The following is a 20,928-nucleotide window of genomic DNA, read 5'->3' on the forward strand; positions in this document are numbered from 1 at the left end:
GGAAAATGATAAGACACTGTTTATAGTATCTTTTACTTTATTGTATTTATTCTACGCTTGTAGATTGATATTTAGATTTTATGCAGATTAGCTCCCATACAAAATCAAATCATCTGATGGAATTGTTTTCATACTGCAACATACATTTAGAAGATAACAAAATATGGCAATGCTCATTTTTTTTCAATATCGTGCAGCCCTAATTTGGATTAACTTTAGGTCAGGTTCTGTGCTATCCCGACCTGAAGAACAACCGCATCCTCAGATCACTCGCCCAAACGCAGACTGAAATGAGGCCAACAGGATCATTAACATGCAGACGTCAAGCAGTGTTTGATAAGCCACAATGTTTCCAGTGAGTCAACAATGATCATTTTACTCCCTTAGTTATAGGGTATATGGACAGCTACGGTTTTTTGCATACTGATGAACGTCGGTGAACGGTTAATGGGATTTTTTTCATTTTATACGGCTCCTTTTACAGCATCAATGTTGTAATGTAATTAAAATACAAACAATTAAATTGACTTCAACATTCATTTAGTTGTTCAAGCATAAAACGAAACGAAAAGCCGTTTACACGCCCGTCAGGATCAGCAGACTAGCGCAGAAACACCATTGAATATACTGGGGTAAAATAAATCATGGTTTCCGCTACATTCATTCTTCCATGGCGGGGCGCAACGCAAAAATTGATCCTGCCACGGCTACATTACAGCATCTCATTCAATACATTAAATTTTTTTAATAGCGGGTTATAAAACATATTAAAGGGTAAGTGAATTATAATAGCGCATATTTTTCTGTAACCGTAGTAGTGCTGTGCGTCATTTGTTTAACCCTTTACGTCGTGTTTTCAAACACGACGTATAGTCGTTTCACTTTACTTCAGGATGCATTAATGCTACTCTGTAGGTCTATTGGAGAAATTTATAAATATTCCTAGCAAATCTAATAAATGCTGGAGACACACTTGTTACATAAACGCACTAAATCGCACTTCAGCAGATCTTATTTAAGAGCGCACAAGAAGATCTGCACGCTCTGGAAGCTGCTTATATTTGAGGGGGCGTGCAAGAAGTTTTGTGCATGAGCAGAGGAAATCGGCGCGCAAGAAAAGAGATTCACATGCTTGTAGGTTATTACATAAATGTGATCTCGACTTTTAATACTGCGCTCATGACATTTGTCATTGAAATAACGCCACAGGTAGTTGGTAGACCTGTGTAAAAAAAAAAAAAAAGGCCTGCCGCCACAGCTGAAAAAAATCCTAGAGGAAACACTGGTAATGATTATATTTTAAAGACATGCAGTGCTTTTTGTACAATCTGAGATCATCTTTATCGCTTATATAAATCAGGCAGTGGAGATTTAAAGAAAACTGACCTTAAATGTACCAATTTTATAACTGCGTACAGTTCACCGGAAGCACTTGACCCAGGTTACTGAAAAACTAAAAGTCCTTCCACATACACCCCATTTTTTAAGATTAATGACTTTTTTCCTGACTTATTTTTACATTTATTTAAGTGGGACTTTAATTTTGACTATAGGAGATGCAGATGTGTTATGGTCTACTAAACAACAACTGCATGAGCCACATGCTCAACAGAATGCAAAATGTAGGGTATATGGATTATAAATTTATTTAGCTCTACCCCCAAGAGGCATAACGTAAGTTTTATTGTATCTTTTGTTTATTTATCGTGCTTATAGTGAAATTTGATGCACGTTTTAACAAACATGTTAAGACTGCTGAATCGTGTATCATCACTCAGCTCAACGATATTTTTTTTTGGGGTGAAAGAAATACACTTTATTAAATATCATCCACTTATGCAGAGGTTAATATTAATTCTTGGCCGTGATTCCTTTGAAATTATAGCTTAAAATACATTGCAATAGATCTATCAATAAATTTTGTTGAGTTTAATAACAATTTAGCCTTTATCAACAACAGATCTCGTAAGGAATTTGTAGTCTGACTACACTGCACACAGTGGGTTTGTATTAGAATCAAGACTAAAAAGAGAACATTGTGCTTTAGACATACTTAATTCAGAAAACAAGGTTTAAATCTCAATTCTCAAATCAACAATTCCCATTTACCGCTGTATTCAGTGCTGTTCAAACAACTTTGCACAAGGAGGTCACAGACTCACACACACTTTCTTGGATTTTAGATATTATTGAGCTTGATTATCATTGACATGACAAATAATGACGCAGAAGATCAAACATGGCACAAGGGGGAAAACACATTTTAAGGCAAGTCATGTTCTATACAACATTATTTCATTGTACATTGTATACAAGAGTCCTGGTTTTTCAACAGTTGTGCTTGTTCATAAGCGGTTTTATAGTATTTGACATTAGTGCTGACTAATCGCATAGCAAAACAATATAAGCATTTAAATAATATGCTTAGTACTGTTTATTTATTATGTATATATAAATGCACACACATACATGCATATACTTATATATTCACATATATAAACATTTATATATAATTTTGTTAGTTTCTATACAGGTATATACATATACATGAATGTGTGTGATAACATATACATACATATTCACAGCACACAAGATTATTATGTAAACACAAGCTTATTTTGTATGCAATTAGTTGCGATTAATCATTTAACAGCACTAATTCTCATTAAACTTAACAACATGAAAATGTGGATGATAATATGCACATGATGCTAATTTAGTTTTGTGATTAGATGATGGTTTATGAGGACTGGGCAGGATCTATGCCATTATGATTAAAACATTGTGTTATTTTGAATGGTGTGATTTTGAAGTGTATAGAGTATAAAATCATGCAGTAAATCCTCCAATGTGCTGATCTCAAGCCAATAAAAAAATACAACCAAATATGAAAATACCATGCTGGTGATTGTACCACAGAAAAAGATTTACTCCCATTCAAATAATTTGTAATTCTAAAATAATTTCAATATATCAAAGCAAATATAGCAGCAGTCACATTCTCATTTGCCTACATAATCTAATAACGGAAATAGAGCTTTCTTTTTTTGTGGAAAGGAATGTGTGATGGCAAAACTGTGACCATTCTTTAAGGGAGCAATTCTGTATTGAAAAGCTAAGTGCACTTATCAGGCAGAGCACATGCTGAAGCAGTTCACTTTACTTGGTTAATTTTGGCCACCTCCACACCTCCAAAAGAAATTGCCACTACGAAGGATGAGCCTCTCAAACATTACTTCTCCACACTGAAATTGTCCAGACATTTTTATTTTGGCACTAGCTCATAAAGAAATGTACTTTTTAAAAAGCACATCATAAAAACAAATATTTTAACTATATATTTACACTGCAAAAATACTTTTCCTACTTAGAGTAGTCCAAATATAAATTAAGAAGCATTTTCAAGACATAAAAGAATCTGCCAATAGAGTAAGTCAAAAAATCTTTGAATCTTAAACAATATTATTTGCCTCACCCCATTTAGATTATGTAGCTTGTTTTGATAACAATAATCCACACTGTGAATCATCTATTAAGCATTAGCAAATAAAGAATTCATTATTTAAGCATTAATTCTACATTAATAGATGTTAGTAAGCATTGTTTAACTGCATTTACAAATGCTCTATTCTTGACTTTTAAGCACATGTATAATGTGCTTAATAATTGTTCTTTCATACTTTGTTATTGATGACATTTTCATGACTAAATTAAGTGTCACATTATTTTTGTAGTTTTTTTTTAGATCATTCAGAATGAGTTAGTAAATGATTAATAAACTATTGAAATCAACATTTATATATTATTATTCAGGCATGCACTAATAGTTCATTGTTTCTGTAAATAAATGCTACATTACTCAACTTCATCCAGTTTTGTGACTTAATCTAAAGTGAGGACTGTTTATGTTTTAATCGTCATTTATTAGTGATTTATAAAGGCTCAGTATCAAATAAACAGTACGTCTTTGCAATCTTATCTAAAAAGTAAAATTACTGTAAAGTTTAAACATTTATGGAATAACAGGAGTCAAAATACTACGTAAACTTCGATAAAACAACAACAATATGATTGTTTAACAATATATTATGATACATTTCATTGCTATTTAGCGATGGTTAAACTGCAGAGTCAATTTATTTTAGTTAAGATTACAAATATTTATTTTTCATTCGATGGTTTTATCTGTGTGTCTTCAAATGAATGAAGTTGTTTATGTTCTTTTTTTCTGTTTAGAATATAACTGAGCCTTTAACTGTCATTTATGAAGGATTTATAAAGCATAAATAGTCCTCACTTAAGATTAGGTCACAAAACAAGACAGCGTCAAGTTAATAAAGCATTTATTAACAGAGAAATTACTATTAATTTATGCCTGAATAATAAGATACATAAATGTTCATTTAAAGAGTTTTTTAATCATTTACTCATTCTGAATAGTCTTTAAAAACCAGCAACCACACACAAATAACTGGTTTATAAATGATGCAACACTTAATTTAGCAATTAAATAATAATAATTAACAAAGTATGAAAATACAATCATTAAACACATCATATATGTAGTTCTACGTCAAGAATAGAGCATTTGTATCTGCAGTTATAAACTGCTTACTAACATCTATTAATGTAGAGTTAATGCTTAACAGATAATAAATTCACTATTAGCTGATGCTTAATAAATTATTTATAGTGTGTAGTTGTTATAAAGTGTTAATAAGAATCTTTAGATATTTGGTCTAGAAGCAAAAGAAAACACAAAGTAAGGTTAAGCCTTTTTGTAGTGTAGTATAAGTTGAGCAGAATCTCTTTTAAGATGTGAACACAAATCAAGGTGATTGTGATTCAGTGGATTATCATCATCAGGCATTACATCCAAGCTCTAAAACGTCCTCATATGAGCGTCATAAAATGCTCACCACTCTAAAATAAATGATGTAAATTACTACAATATTATTCTGAGACCATCAACTGTGTAAATTCTACTCTGAATGACTGAAGACCTTCTCATTTTTGTTGGAAGAAATATCAAAGAAGACATTAATTCTTCATCAGAGAAAACTGGACTGATTTTAAATATATATATATATATAACAAAAGATCACTGCCCCAGTCTCTAAAACCATGATTTGAACATGTACCTCCCTAATCTGTCTTTTTCCAGAAAACGAAAGCTTAAATCTGACTGCGTTGCTCCTCAAGAGGTCTCCATCCTCATGTTATCTGCAGTCAGAGCTGTTCTCCAGGAGTCTCCCAGGTCTTTACAGCAGCAGGATAACTGACTGGACTTTTATTGTGAGCTTCTGGCTAACGGATGATGTCCAGGTAATGAAGGTCAGTGTAGAGTGCATTGACCAGCAGAGTGAGAAGAGTGTTGGCGTCTCGCAGACAGTGATTCGGATACTTGATGAACTGACAGGCCTGGTTCACAGACACATGCAGCTCTGAATACTGCTTATTACTGGCCATCGCCTCCAGTGCAGACAAGGCCTGAAGACAGAGAGCAAACATTCAACATACTGTACAATAGCATCACTCAGCGAAATTCCTTCAACTTTAATAAAGTCCACAATATGTAAAATATAACCCCATTTAAACACCTACAAGTCCTTGTTTTCAGGAAAAAATAAATACAGGTTTACGCAAAAGTACGGTCACCCCTGATCATTTTTACAATTGCAAACCATAGCCTGCTAGCCTTTCAAATCAGCCATTTCATTTAGATATATTATATGCCCTAGGGGAAAAGCAACATTTCAGCTCTGACATAACATTTATTTAAACAACAGATACAATGCAATTTAAGTCTTAACAAAAACAGACAAGTTAAAAAATTTGGCACCCCAACAGAATAATGACATCAATCAAGGTAGAGCCACCTTTTGCTGAAATACCAGCCTGTAGACGCTTCTTACAGCCAAGGATAAGTGCCTGAAGTCTTGCTGAAGGCATTTTAGATGATTCTGACAAAATTTCTCCAGTTCAGTCAGGTTTGATGGCTGCCGAGTGAAAACGACACTTTTCAAATCAATTTATAGATTTTCAGTGATGTTCAAGTCTGGGGACTAGGATGGCCATTCTAAAACATTGTATCATGCCTGAGCATGAATTCCTTGGTAAATCTGGAACCCTGCTTTGGGTCATTGTCCTGCTGAAACATCCAACCATGTTGTAACATCAGCCTCTTGACTGATCCCTGAACATTGTTCTTCGCAATCTCCTGACACTGGGTGGAATCCATGCGACCTTTAACTCTGACAAGGTTTCCAGTACCTGTGCTTGCCACTTATACGCAGAGCATGATGGACCCTCCACCATATTTTACAATAGGGAGCAGGTTCTTCTCCTGGAATGCTGTGTTTTTTTTTTTTTTTGCTTCATGCAAAGCACCTATGGTTGTGGCATCTGTTCACAGTATATTTTTCCAAAATGATTCAGGCTTGACCAAATGAGCCTTTACATACCTCAAACAACTCTTCTCGCAGACAGGATGCAGAAAATTCTTCTTCTGCATCGCCTACGATTGAGCTGTTCTTTGTGAAGAGAGCGCTAAACTGTGGAATGATGTACAATGACATTTTTAGCAGCAAGATATTCCTGGAGCTCTTTGGAGTTGGTCTGAGGTTTGTCTGTGACCATTCTAACCATTATTCGCCTTTGCCTTTCAGATATTTTTCTTGGTCTAGCACATCTTTCCTTCACAAGAACTGTTCCTGTAGCCATCCGTTTTCAATATTTCTGATTGGAGGTGGAGACTTTAAACCTTTGTGATAGCTTTTTGCATCCTTCACCTAATTCATGTTGATGAATAATCTTAGTTTTTAGGTCATTAGTAAGTTCTTTTAAGTTCCATGCTGCTACTTTTTGAGGGCGCCCAAACCTTTGCATAGCCTATTTTCAATTTTAATTTAATTTCACACATCTTAATACTGCTTCACTACGTATTTCTGTCTGAAAAACATAACACTATCTAACTTTCTCTAGTAACCGAATGCCATTTCACTGTGATCTTCTCCTTTTGCATAAAACTGTATTCATGAAATTTAAAAAACAATCAAATAAATATGTTCTAATATGAAGAAATTACTTTCCTCATTTAACAACATAAAACTACATCCTCTTATCCTCTTACCTTCATATATTCCCTTTCATTGGTTCCTTCTGTAATCATGATTTGTCTTTCTATTATCATCAAGCAGTAAATCTTATATAAATGATTGTGCTTTAAATTATGCTTTAGTAAAGAAGATTGTTTATGGCAATTTTGCGGTTAAAAAAGCTAAATATGTGTTTTACATGCATTCAGCCAAACTAAACAATCAACATTTTTGGCTGTGCAAACTATTTTAAAATACTTTTATTTTTATAAAATCTCAATAATATAATCTACAAAACAAAATGGAGAAATCTTCTGGAAACATATTTTCCATACTGTGTCAGATGTTGCGGTGTATACACAACAACTTGACTTAGTTTTTGGTTTGAAGCTGTTTGTGAAGCTCTCACCTGCTGGGCTTTAGCTGACAGCTGCAGCTCTGTCCCGGGATGAAGACGCAGCTGATTCTCTGAGGGCACCTGAACCAGCAGAAAGGCTGACATGCTGCGCGCCACAACCCGAAACCTCAAACAACGGAAGAGCAGAGGATGTGAGGCACACTTTTCACACAATTCACCTGTCATGCATTTGATCTGAAACTAGTTGTCATCTTTTACTTGCTACATTGATACAAAACCAAAACTATAGTCTAAGCAGTTTTCCACCTGTCAAACTTTTCTCACCTGTTAGAAAGTGGTGATTTTCTCCCAAGGCCAATGGCTCCCAGGATGCCGGAATTTAGTCTTTCCTCTCCGAGTTGAACAAGACGATTCTGAAACGCCATTAAGGTGAGAATGAGAGTGTCCAGTGAGCAGGCATCCTCTTGGTCCACTTGGATTTGCAGAAGCTCCAAGAATTTATGCCACCATAAAAACAGCTTGGCCTCATCAGCTGGACCACTGCAGGAACACACGACACACACATTCAGCACAGTACGGATGTCAGCACTAAACCTGGTTGTGTTCACAGATATTTGATGTGAACTGCAGGTTGCACAAACTTCTATTGTGTGGCATGATTTCATGCATGGTTTCATTAACTTCAGAGACACATTCTGACATCTGAAGTTTTATTTCTAGTCAACGAGATCTGATGGCTGCCATCGGAAAATTGATTTACAGCACGTATTAGATATGATGTTAACAATGGCTGTCTGGAACTAAACTCATTGGGCCTGTGAGAAAATTAAAAAGAAATCAGTCACCTAAGACACCACTTCACCTGTTTTTTACAATGTGTAAAGTGTGTTTATTAAATATGGGAAATTATTTGGAAAAACCTAAATTAGTGTAAGCTGTAATGCTTAACATCAGATCCACAGCAGTACAAATTTCTAAACTTTGAGCAATATCTGTTAAACCTATAATCGGGCAATAAACTTTATTAGATTCAACTTTCTTAAAAGAATTTTGAAATCAGGTGAGTGCACGACAGGCATTATTCAAGCAGTAAACCTTTTCATTTCTGCTCGCAGCCATATTTGATAACTGATTTAACTACTAGGTTAGGACCTTGTCCTAGCAACATGCGATGTGACATGATTCCAGCAAAAGGCAACCTGGCTCTCCACACGAGATGTAACATGACAGAAACATTTAAATCATTCAGAAGTGCAGAATGGTGAACTGCACTCCATTCAACACGGACAGGGCTATAATCTAATTATTGCAAAATAAACCCTGAGTGAGTGATATTTGCTGGTTTGCACTGAGTGTTCTAACATTCATATTTAAACAATACACTCACTGGCCACTTTATTAGGTACACTTTACTAGCACTGGTTAGGACCACTTTTGCCTTCCGAACTGCCTTAATCCTTTGTGGCATAGATTCAACAAGGTACTGGAAATATTTCTTAAAGATTTTGCTCCATATTGACATCATAACATCATAGTTGCTGCAGATTTGTTGTCATGTTCAAGAAGCCAGTCTGAGATGATTCGTGCTTTATGACATGGCGCATTATGCTGCTGGATGTAGCCATCAGAAGATGGGTACACTGTGGTCATAAAGGGATCGACATGGTCAGCAAGAATACTCAGGAAGGCTGTGGCATTGCCACGATGCTCAATCGTTACTGATGGGCCCAAAAGTGTGCCAAGAAAATATCCCCCACACCATTACACCACCACCGGCCTGAACCGTTGATTTAAGGCAGGATGGATCCATGCTTTTGGACCAGGCAACGTTTTTCCAAATTTTATATTGTCCAATTTTGGTGAGCCAGTTCGAATTGTAGCCTCAGTTTCTTGTTTTTAGCTGACAGGAGTGGCACCCCGTGTGGTCTTCTGCTGCTGTAGCCCATCTGTCTCAAAGTTGGGCGTGTTGTGTGTTCAGAGATGCTCTTCTACATACCTTGGTTGTAACAAGTGGTTAATTGAGTTACTGTTGCTTTTCTATCAGCTCAATCTTCTAGCCATTCTCCTCTGACCTCTGGCACCAACATTTTCTCTTTTCGGGACCATTCTTATTAAACCCTAGAGATGGTTGTGCAGGAAAATCCCAGTAGATCAGCAGTTTATGAAATACTCAGACTAGACCGTCTGGCACCAACAACCAAGCTACATTAAAAGTCACTTAAATCACCCTTCTTCCCCATTCTGATGCTCGGTTTGAACTGCAGCAGATCGTCTTGACCATGTCTACATGCCTAAATGCATTGAGTTGCTGCCATGTGATTGGCTGATCAGAAATGTGTGTTAACGAGCAGTTAGAAAGGTATACCTAATAAAGTGGACACTGAGAGTATGTTTCCTAGTTATTATATTATCAGGATCGAAGGCATATTCAGGAGCATATTCAGGATATTCAGAGCTGAGCTGCAGCAAGGGGGAGTTGAATTTCTTCAACAAGTTTTGTCACTGGGTATTGGAGTTAGGGGCGGGTAGGTGTACGCATTAAAGCAGCTTTTAGGAGGAGGAGCTGAAGCTCAAGCTCCCTCTCATTGGAGGTGAGCTTCGCCCAATGGGTCTACAGCAAGCACCCTCTCTAGCTGTCACATAAAATAGTAATTAGACTCACATTGGTACCATTTAACACTGAATAAAGCACATGATCCGCAGCTGAAGTGATCATTATTATAGCTTTTGTATGAGTTTGCTGTTATTTTGCTGTGATGGAACAGAAACGCTTTCTACAGCAGAAATTTTGTTGCCATTGCGAATGTTTAGAACAAAATCTCCCTTTAACTTAGAAAAGAGAGCTTTGAGCACATGTCATAGCATCACATTGTGTGTTGTTAGGCTATGCAAAGCAATGCACAATTTTTCACTTCCGTTACATCAATACCTGAATTGTTTCAAATGCAGGGAGACTTTAAATGTCTTCTGCATCTCTTTCATATTTACTTTAGAGACTATCACAGTGGTAATGGTTATAATCACAAACAGCATGACTTTACTTTAGTTGGATACAAGGGGTGTACAATATTTATAAAAATGACATTGCAGTTTTACTTAGGTTTTTTTCCGAATAACATTAATTCATATTTTGCTTTGCATTTAAACTCAGAACAGATTTAGGCCTGTCACAGATAAATGTGACATTGTTTGACAAAAAAATAAAAAATCGTCAGTAGGAATGCTTCACTAAATCATTCATAAATGTGAGTTGTTCAAAACAGCCGATTCATTCAGAAATAAAACAAGAATTTGTGAATGAGTAACTTAGCAATCCTCAGGTTTCTGGTTTAAACATGTGAAAGAATACCATGCCACTGTATAAGATAAAGGATATTTTACCTGGGAAACACCTGACTGATCCACGTATTGAGCAGCATTAAGGTTTTCTTCTCATTGAGGAGGGTTTGCTCCAGGTTTAGCCTCTGGAGGATGTAGACGTACAGCGTGAGGAAGCTGCCCAGACTTAGGCTTTCCTGAATGAAGTCCTCAACAGTCAGTTCAGGAACCTGAAGAGACACCAGGATGGGCCCCCATCCAGAGTACTGATCCACACATCCTCCTGAGAGGAACACACAGCTCTATCAGACACCGAAACTCACTGCACACATTGTAACCATGCAACTGTTTTGTTCCAGCCCCGATGTTAGCATTCACAGTTCTAACATTGTGATTAGGAAGAGGAATTATTCCTAAAGGCTTACGCAGACAGACCATTTAAAACCTGTGACAAAACCCAGAACCGTATGAGCTATTATTACCGTCGGTGAAGTAGGAGAGAATACAGGCCTCGGTGGTGCGTGTCATGTGACGCACTGAAGCCAGGCATCTGCACGCAGCCGTTAGCAAAGGCAGAAGCAGAGGCCCTCGAGCCCGCTTCTCCACCCAGCAGTGCAGTTTAGTGCCCAGACCCTCTGCTGTCGAGATACCGGCCTCATTCAGCAGAGTCAGCATCTCTGCAAACAGACTGCAGGTGGCCATGTGTCGCTGCTGGAGGTCCGTCTCTGACAGAGAGAGAAAACACATTAGGAGCGGTTCAGTCAAAATAAACAGAGATATCAGTGCAGCCTCGTTAATGCTGTTCTAAAATAAGATGCGAGTTAGCTGAGGTGCGTTTAAAAACCTTTCATGTGTTTAACCCTTTAGCTGTAAGTGTATTCATATACAATTAAATGGTGAAATGTATTCTGATGGATTACGAGACTGTGTTTGACATCGCAAAAATAAATTACAGTTTAAAATACACTAACTGGCCACTTTATTAGGTACACCTGCCCAACTGCTCGTTTCTTATCAGCTAACCACATGGCAGCAACTTAAAGCATTTAGTCATTTAGACATGTTCAAGACGATCTGCTGCAGTTCAAAGCGAGTATCAAAATGGTTGTTGGTGCCAGACGCGCTGGACTGAATATTTCAGAAACTGCTGATCTACTGGGATTTCATGCACAACGATTTCTAGGATTTAAAGAGAATGGTTTGATATAGGGAAAATATCCAGCAGCAGTTCTGGGCGTGCAAAGGCCTTGTTGATGCCAGAGGTCAGTAGAGAATGGCCAGACTGGTTCAAACTGATAGAAAGGCAACAATAACTCAATTAACCACTCGTTACAACCGAGGTATGCAGAAGAACATCTCTGGACGCACAACACTCAAACCTTGAGAAAGCATGAACCCATCCTGCCTTGTATCAATGATTTAGGCTGCTGCTGTTGGTGGTGGTGTAATGGCGTTGGGGATAATTTCTTGGCACACATTTGGGTCCATTAGTACCAATTGAGCATCATATCAATGCCACAGCCAACCTTAGTATTGTTGCTGACCATGTCCATCCCTTTATGACCACAGTGTACCCATCTTCTGATGGTTATTTTCAGCAGGATAACGCACCATGTCATAAAGCGCAAATAATCTCAGACTGGTTTCTTGAACATAACAATGAGTTCACTGTACTCAAATTACCTCCAGTCACCAGAACTCAATCCAATCGAGCACCTTTGAGATGTGGTGGAGTGAGAAATTTGCATCATGGATGTGTAGCCGACAAATCTGCAGCAACTGTGTGATGCTATCATGTCAATATGAAGCAAAATCTCTGAGGAATATTTCCAGTACCTTGTTGAATCTATGCCATGAAGGATTAAGGCAGTTCTGAAGGCAAAAGGGGGTCCAGCCAACCCAGCACTAGTAAGGTGGGCCTAATAAAGTGGCCGGTGACTGTATATTAAAACAGTTGTGCAAAAATTATAACATTGCATAGAATTCCTTTAAATTTTATAAATAAGTAAAACAAAAAAAAAATAATGACAAACTTCAGAAATAAGATAAAATAAATGTTTTGGTCACTAATTTAATACACAATTTTTTACATTTTGGCAAAATCTGGACAAGTAATTTATAATTTTATATACCACATTTTCTGCAGACATTTAAGTGTTTTGGCAGACAGTTAAGAAATATACAGTTTCAGATTAAAATCCATTAAACATTAGTCTAAGTATAAATTTAATATCTAATTAATAATACTGAATATATTAGAGCTAATTCATAAATCTAAAAAAGAAGCTTTTCCAGCTGATGAAAATATTAGTGTACAAACAATTTTGGCCATGTTGAGAATATTAACACAGAGAGTTCCCTAGCATGCCAAGGAAAATTTATCTGGTGCACTTCAGCTTTTGTAAAAAAGTAATGTGTCTAGATACATGTCTGAATTTTCTCATTTATTTACTTTCCTCACTCTTGCCAATGCATTTGTCATCACTATGGCAACTGATGTGCTAGGCACTAGATAAACAAAACCACCTGGCTTTTTCCATCCTCTAAATTACTTCACAAAACTACCAGAAGTGTGTGCAGTGTGAACACAGACTAAGTCTTGATGTAGCAAACTGCTGCTTTTATCCCTTTAAAATCCACAGCAACATACAACAACAAATTATGCTTCTGCAATATCTTTGAATCGTCTGCTGAGGGACAAGAAAACAAATGTGAAATAGCAATGACACATTCTCCTCACCAGGTGGGTTGAAAATGACTATGTTCTCCAGTAATTTCTCCATTTCTGTCTCTAGCGATGCCAGACTGATGTTCCCATTTTGATCCAGCGAGGTCAGGAACTGCACCATGAGGTGAAGGAAGGCTTGACACTTTAGAGTCATGTCCTAACAGACACAAACAAAGACAACAAATGCTGTGAAATGTAGTTTGTTCATATAAACCGTGGAGATGTGCGTTTAACAATGTGTCCTCTAACCTTGTGATGCAACACTTGTGTGGTCGGCTCAAATCCAGCAGCCATTCTGAGCAATCTGACGACCTGCTGTGAAGAAGTGTCGTGACTGAGAACAAGGGACGCTGGGTAATGTGTGCTGACATAGCGCGTGACATTTTGATATGAAGAAAAATCCACCAGATTCCAAGGCAGAGAAGCTGACTGGTCCAGCAGACTGAGAACAGAGGACTCCTGAAGAAATAAAGCAGGACAGATTAATCTCAGACAGGTTAACCACTCTTGATGTTTAAGGTAAACAGATGGCCACTCACGGGTTTACTGAGATCCTCTTTGGCCAGAAACACCATGAGGTGGAGTACGGAGACCACCATTGTGTGGGTTGAGGGGTTCAGCTGGGGGCTGAGAGAGTCACCCAATACACTAACCCAGTTCACCTCACACAGCAACTCTCCCATGAACACAAAACAACTCTTTGGACTTCCCCTCTCCACCTGCAAAGCATAACATTTAGAGTCTGCGTGAAACAAATTGATTGGCATCCTTCTCTGTTGACATCAGTTTGACAGCTTCAGTCACATTCTTAAAGGTGCTGTAAGTTTTTGACTCTTCTGAAGCATAAAAATTTATAATATGTTTGCATATATTTCAGAAACATGCCAAGTGAACATTCTTGTTTATCTGAAAAACAGTGCTTAAGTCAAATATTCTGCTTTGAAAATGTGCATTACGTGACGCCTGTCTTTTTTTAACCTGTACAATGCCACTTTAGCCAATTATATTTCAGCACCCCGGGTAGCCTTGTTGGAAAACAGCACGTTCATTCATTCAGTCAGAAAGGCTCTAAAAGCATGCAAAGACCGAAACGTGACCTCTGGTGGACAGTAGCAGACTCTGAAATAAGACGCAGATTCAGAGTCCCACGTGAGGTTATTAATTAGCTAATATTATAAATATTACGTACGTAAACATTAGGTGAGGAGGTTAGATTGTAACCCCGTGTCATAACAACACACTACATAATGAGATTTGCAGCGATAAACTATTAGGCTGTTTGCACCAAAAGAAACATGACAGAAATTTAAATAAATCCATTTAGAAGCACATAATAGTGCACTCACTCATGAAATGGTAAGGTTTATAATCTATTTATTCATTCATTCATTTTCTTGTCGGCTCAGTCGCTTATTAATCCGGGGTCGCCACAGCAGAATGAACCGCCAACTTATCCACCACGTTTTTACGCAGCGGATGCCCTTCCAGCCACAACCCATCTCTGGGAAATATCCACACACACAATCATACACTACGGACAATTTAGCATACCCAATTCACCTGTACCGCATGTCTTTGGACTGTGGGGGAAACCGGAGCACCCGGAGGAAACCCACACGAATGCAGGGGGAACATGCAAACTCCACACAGAAACGCCAACTGAGCCGAGGTTCGAACCAGCGACCTTCTTGCTGTGAGGCGACAGCACTATCTACTGCGCTGCTATAATCTAATTAATACTTATTAATCTACTTTTTACATTTACAATCACTTATATATGTTGTCACATTCCTAAAGTTAAATTTCAAACAGTTTTATTTTCAAGATCTGAGGTGAACTATCTGCTGCTGCTTTCAGTAGTATGGCAGTAAATGTCACGTAAAATTGCATTCAAACTCACATTGTTAGCATTGAACACTGAACAAAGCACACAAGGTTTCCCTTAGGTGATCATTGTCAGTATTCTGTTATTTAGCTGTGAGAAATAGAAGTCATTGCTTTTATTAAGAATAAGACTTAAATCAGCCTTTAGGCTTGATAGTCAGGCTCACTCCTATTGGTGTTGTCAATCAAGCAACCTGTGCTTGTGTGTGTGTTTTTTGAACCAGGTGTGCATTACCTAACTCAACCACTGCGTGTCAAACTTACATACTGCACCTTTAACCTTGCTACAAGTGAATAACCTGCAAAAGAAAGCCCTGCCACCTACTCAATACTCCATTTTAATACTTCAACATACTGAAATTAACGTCTTAGCAACTTACGGTTTATGTAAACTTTAAACAATTTACTGACAATTCAAATGAATAAATATTCATTCATTCATTCATTTTCTTTTTAGCTTAGTCCCTTTATTAAGCTAGAGTCACCTCTTCCAGTTGCAACCTATCTCTGGGAAACATCCATACACACTCATTCACACACATACACCACGGACAATTTAGCCTACCCAATTCACCTATAGTACATGTTATTGGACTTGTGGGAGAAACCAGAGCACCAGGAGGAAACCCACGCCAACACAGGGAGAACGTGCAAACTCCACAAAGAAACGCCAACTGACCCAGCCACGGCTCCAACCAGCGACCTTATTGCTGTGAGGCGAACGTGCTACCTACTGTGCCACCTTTTAGCCTGAAAAAATATTTGATTGTGCTAATATATACTAGATGTCATTATTTTCTTACAGCATTTAGTTAGCAGGTCCCTAAAAAGTATAACCATGGAATAACCTTAATAAACAAAACTTCTGCCTCTTAACAAGTATTTAATCTAATAAAATGTGCAAAGCATGCATATTTCAAACAAACTAGCAATATGATAACAAGCAAGTGCTTAAACATGCTTGAAATATGCTAGCATTGTGCTAAAAGGTGTAAAACAAAAAACAATCTAGCGTCAAATCATTCTTAATAATTTTATGTTAGAGATATGTTACCACATGTTAGAAATATACTAATTCATTCACCCTTTTAAAAAATCCAACATTTAAGCAAGGCTGTCCCAACAAACTTTATGGCCTAGTTCAGAGATGCCCAAAGTAGGCCTAAGTTGGTCTATGGTAACCTTTAATTTAGCCCACTATCCCATTTGAAAAGGTAGAAAGAATGTTGGGAAGGTGGTTAAGGCAAATGCCTTTGAATGCCTTTGTTATTTAGATTTTTACGTAACCCTTTGTTTGTTTTATTGCTAAACTACAAAAAAACAATTGAAAATAAATGTTTCAATTAAATGTTGTAAATAAATCAAGAACTTTAAAATGTAAAAACTGTCACTTGACAAAAATCAATGCACAAGACAACGGCAAGCAAATCAAGGCAAAGGCAGGAGCAGGTGGACTTGTGTTTTCAGCATTGAAGTCCATTATATATACAGTGTTATAACTGTAATTGCTCATGTTTTCACTGTAATAAGTTTATTCTAAAATGTAAAATATTATACTGCATCTGTTAATATGATTTAAAGCAACATTTTCTAGTTATTTTTAAATATTTGGGAATAAATTACGAAATTACCTATGGTAAATTTAATGTAATATGGTGTGATATATTTGGTTTTGTATATATATTTGGCCCACATCCCTTAATCAAATTTGGTTTTGGGCACTTTATAAGCAAAGGTTTGGGCACCCCTGGTCTAGTTTGTAATAGTAGTTCACAAAATTGCTGTTTTTTTCTATATTTTTGATCAGTAATGCTTTGATGAATATAAGAAACTTTTTAAATAATTAATGTTCCTGCTAAACTACATATACTATTGGTTTTTACAAAAAATACAATTAAACTTTTAACCATTAAAACCAATACAATTGAATGTCTTTTAGTGTGTTTTGGAATGTATTATTTCAAGACTTAATGTTTTTACAGTGATTACATCATAACAAATTCTTGGGTTTCTATATTTGTTTTTTCATGCAGGATTAAGAACCTTCTGGAAAGATTGGAATAGAGTATATTAATATATATCTTTAGGTCCACAATAAAATATTTGATTGACATGATACTCTTGATTTAGAGATATTGTCAGTCTCTTACATTGAAAAACTGGTTCATTAGTGTCTGATCTGGATGCAGGTCCTTCCAGGGCAAACGGCTGTACTCATTGTGGTAGGTGTACAGCAGATACTCTGGCATTTTAGGAGAAGTGCAGGTCTCACAGTAAAACATGAGATGAAGCCACAGAGCTCCTCTCTGTCCTGGCAACAAGCGATCTGCACCAAAAATAAGATGCATTAACAACTAAACAAAGATAACATGATAACAGATAACATTTCTAAATAATTTTATTTTTTGTGTGTACAAAAAAAATCAGACAGAAAACGCCTGAATGAATCATCACATAAGCATGTTGGTGGTTCCCCTGAGTGTTTACCTTTGAATTTCTCATGTAAAGTCTCTGTCAAGCGTGTATATAAGCTCACTAAGCTCGCTGCAACTGCGGCGTCTGATTCAAGCCATGGAGAACAGCGAGGATGACTGTGACACACACAAGAGAGTTGTTACTCATCACTTCTGTCACCATCAGAGCTATAATAACCAAAGCACTGAGTCACATCAAAGCATACCTAGTGTTGTCAGTGTCAAGCACCAAAATCCACGGCTCAAAGAGTTTGGCCATTTTTCTATGCAGGTTCTCCAGAGCTGCATTAAAGAGAATTTAAAGGCATATAAACAAAGGTTATACATACAGTTACTATGCATTACTGATACATTCAATTTGGTCAAAACTTTGGGGTCAGTCAAATTTTTACAAATATTTCAGGAATGCTCCTGTTCTCAACAAGACTGCATTAATCAGATAAAATATGTGCCAAAAAACAGTAACATTGAGTAATACACATGATTTGATTTTAAATTTTAAAACATGTCATTTATTCTTATGATAGCATATATCTAATCTAATAAATTACTGTATTCCAATCTTTAAAAGAAAGAAGATAGTCTGAAGACAGCTGAAATACTGGAAGCACTGATTTCCTTAGAGGGGGGAAATATGAAGACAAATTGTATGCAAGAACCCGTAGGAGAGTAAGCATTTTAGCAGTTCCGGTTTCCTTGTCACAATGCCAATAGGTTTTTTGGGATTTTGGTTAAATTGCTTAAATAAGGTTAACTCAAGATACTGTCATGTCTTATTCTACGATATAAAACACATCAGCAACACAACACTTTTGATTTTTTAAATCGGTTACGTTTCTTTTAAAATATGGTTGCTATCAAGTTGCTAAATAGGACTACAGGCGACGTCAGAGACATTACACGTCCTTCAGCTGCACTGTCTGGAATGCAGCATGCTTCAAATTTACAGCTCGCATTGGGCATTTGGATTTGTCTGCTGTTTGGTTAATTATATCCATAAATAGTATTTAATAGTTTTTAGTATTTTTCGAATTGGGAATTCATATTGTGTGCAGCCTTAACTTAAACTTGAATTGAACCTGTAGAGACGTCTTGACAGATTCATTTGTTGATCATTTATTTTAATAAAGCTATTTTAAGAAGATACTGCTTCCCATAATACAGCCTGTCTCTTTCCTGCTTTCAGTAATGCAAATGTTTACATAAATTAGTAAAAATCTATAAATATTTACTGAGATTTTAACTTGATTGTTTTACATTAACATTAATCTAATGATTTTTTCTTTCGTTTGTTTGTTTTTTTTTCATCTGAACACATTTAATGCCATCATAACGGCAATATTTACGCTCACCTTAAAAAACAATATATAGCATATGTGAATGCATGTGCTGCTTTACGCTGTACTTCGTGAATGTTTTTTTTGTTGTTCTCTTATCCATGGAGGGACTTGCAGGCATTTCACTTAGGTAAGCTGGCTGTAGGCGTGCAATAAACCTATTTAAACATATGTCTTATGATAATAATAGGCACATTTATAAAACATACAGTATGTGTTTGAAAACTTTTATAACCACTGTAAAGCAAAACTGTAATGAATTCCTCCAAATTTGGAAAACTATCCAAAAGGCACATTTCTAAAAATAAGCTTGATAAGTTTTCTCTAGCTGGGTGGTGCTGACGTCACAGACGAGCGCCCTAAAAACACTGTAGTCTGTTTGTAGCCTAATGTTAGCTTTTCACTTCTTACATTTTCATTTAGGACTCAAAAGTGCTAAAAGTTGCATTTTCGTGTGGGGATTATTCAGTTGGACAAATCGCGTAAGTGTAATGAACAGTGTTTGAACACAGAGCTTATTATTTGCAGACATCAAAAAGCCTATAGGAAAATCGTATGGGGATTTTATCGAGGGAACCAGTTTTATGCTAGCAGCTGATTAGCCTAGAAGGTGACGTCATAGTTCCTCCATTCTATAGTAGAACAAACAAATACTCTTGAAAGTCAATGGTTACAGATTTCCAGCTTTCCTCAAAATATCCTCTTTTGTGTTTAACAGAAGAGCAAAACTCAAACAGGTTTGTGACAAGTGAAGAATGATAAAATGATGATGGGTGAACTATCCCTTTATCCAGAATATATTATAATATACTCTTACTGAGCCCAAACGTTTGTGCATTATACATTTAGTTGCTATGCCTAACAGTGTAATAAATATTTGCACCTTTGAGCAGTCTTGGACTTCCTACAGGTTCTTTGCTGCAATGGTTTAGTTCCAGATCAATGACGTAGGTAATCAGATCTTCCCAAAACACCTTGACTTCCTCAATGTATGGCCCCCATTTTGAAAGAAGACCAAAGCTCCTGAAGTCCCCGTTAGACAGTCGGAGCTTTAGGAAGTACTTTGAGAGCCACTCGATTGTTTCATCCACCTAAAGCAAAACAAAGTAATATCAGTATGATCTGCTTTTAATTTTTAAGAATGTAAAATTAAAATGGAGTGTTTAATGTTACCTGTTGAGGGGAGAGGAGCATTGAGCGGGATTTGTTTGTCTTATTCTTAGTTTGAGGAGAACAGCCCAGAGCTTTTAGTGACGTTCTCCAACAGTCAGGACTGAGAAGCTGATCGGAAGAGCCTGCAGGAATCAATTGTGTTCATCTTAAGAACAAACTGCAATTTAAAACATTATATCAAGCAGATTAATGCTATGTGATTCTTCATTTTTTATTTACTCCTGGGCTCCCTCACTGTGGACAGCAATATTTAAAATGGCCACTATGCAGACACAGATTAAAGTAAGAGATGTAAATATTTATGTTCACATTAAAAATACATTATAAAGTCCTCTGCATTAATAGCCTCTAGTGCAACTGTGCTTCAGGCATTAAGATTTCAAAGCCCGGCTCACAGACTCTTGACCAATCCAGCCCCTTTTCTCTTACCAACTTCACTTCCTGACTAATGTCCTACATTCAAAACAAAAGCAAAAAAAAAAAAAAAAAACTAAACTTAAATCTCAAAATAAAACTAATATAAACAAAGAAAAAAAAGTTTGTGCTTTTTTATATTTAA

At 36.7% G+C, this 20,928-nt stretch overlaps 1 protein-coding gene across 1 annotated transcript in view; it reads right to left on the minus strand.

Moving 5' to 3' along the window:
- Positions 1 to 5,307: 5,307 nt before the first annotated feature.
- epg5 (ectopic P-granules autophagy protein 5 homolog (C. elegans)) overlaps positions 5,308 to 20,928 on the minus strand; it is a gene marked incomplete at its 5' end in the record, with an annotated part of 54,522 nt that continues 38,901 nt past the window's right edge. The window contains 13 exon segments of the mRNA NM_001110525.1: positions 5,308 to 5,490; positions 7,507 to 7,621; positions 7,780 to 7,995; positions 10,837 to 11,053; positions 11,256 to 11,498; positions 13,514 to 13,658; positions 13,751 to 13,960; positions 14,041 to 14,220; positions 17,536 to 17,711; positions 17,873 to 17,976; positions 18,066 to 18,141; positions 20,080 to 20,287; positions 20,370 to 20,491. Of these exon segments, the coding sequence (NP_001103995.1) occupies positions 5,308 to 5,490; positions 7,507 to 7,621; positions 7,780 to 7,995; positions 10,837 to 11,053; positions 11,256 to 11,498; positions 13,514 to 13,658; positions 13,751 to 13,960; positions 14,041 to 14,220; positions 17,536 to 17,711; positions 17,873 to 17,976; positions 18,066 to 18,141; positions 20,080 to 20,287; positions 20,370 to 20,491 (2,195 nt within the window).

This window comes from Danio rerio, chromosome 5, assembly GCF_049306965.1.
Source record: "Danio rerio strain Tuebingen ecotype United States chromosome 5, GRCz12tu, whole genome shotgun sequence".
Classification (NCBI taxonomy): Eukaryota; Metazoa; Chordata; class Actinopteri; order Cypriniformes; family Danionidae; genus Danio; species Danio rerio.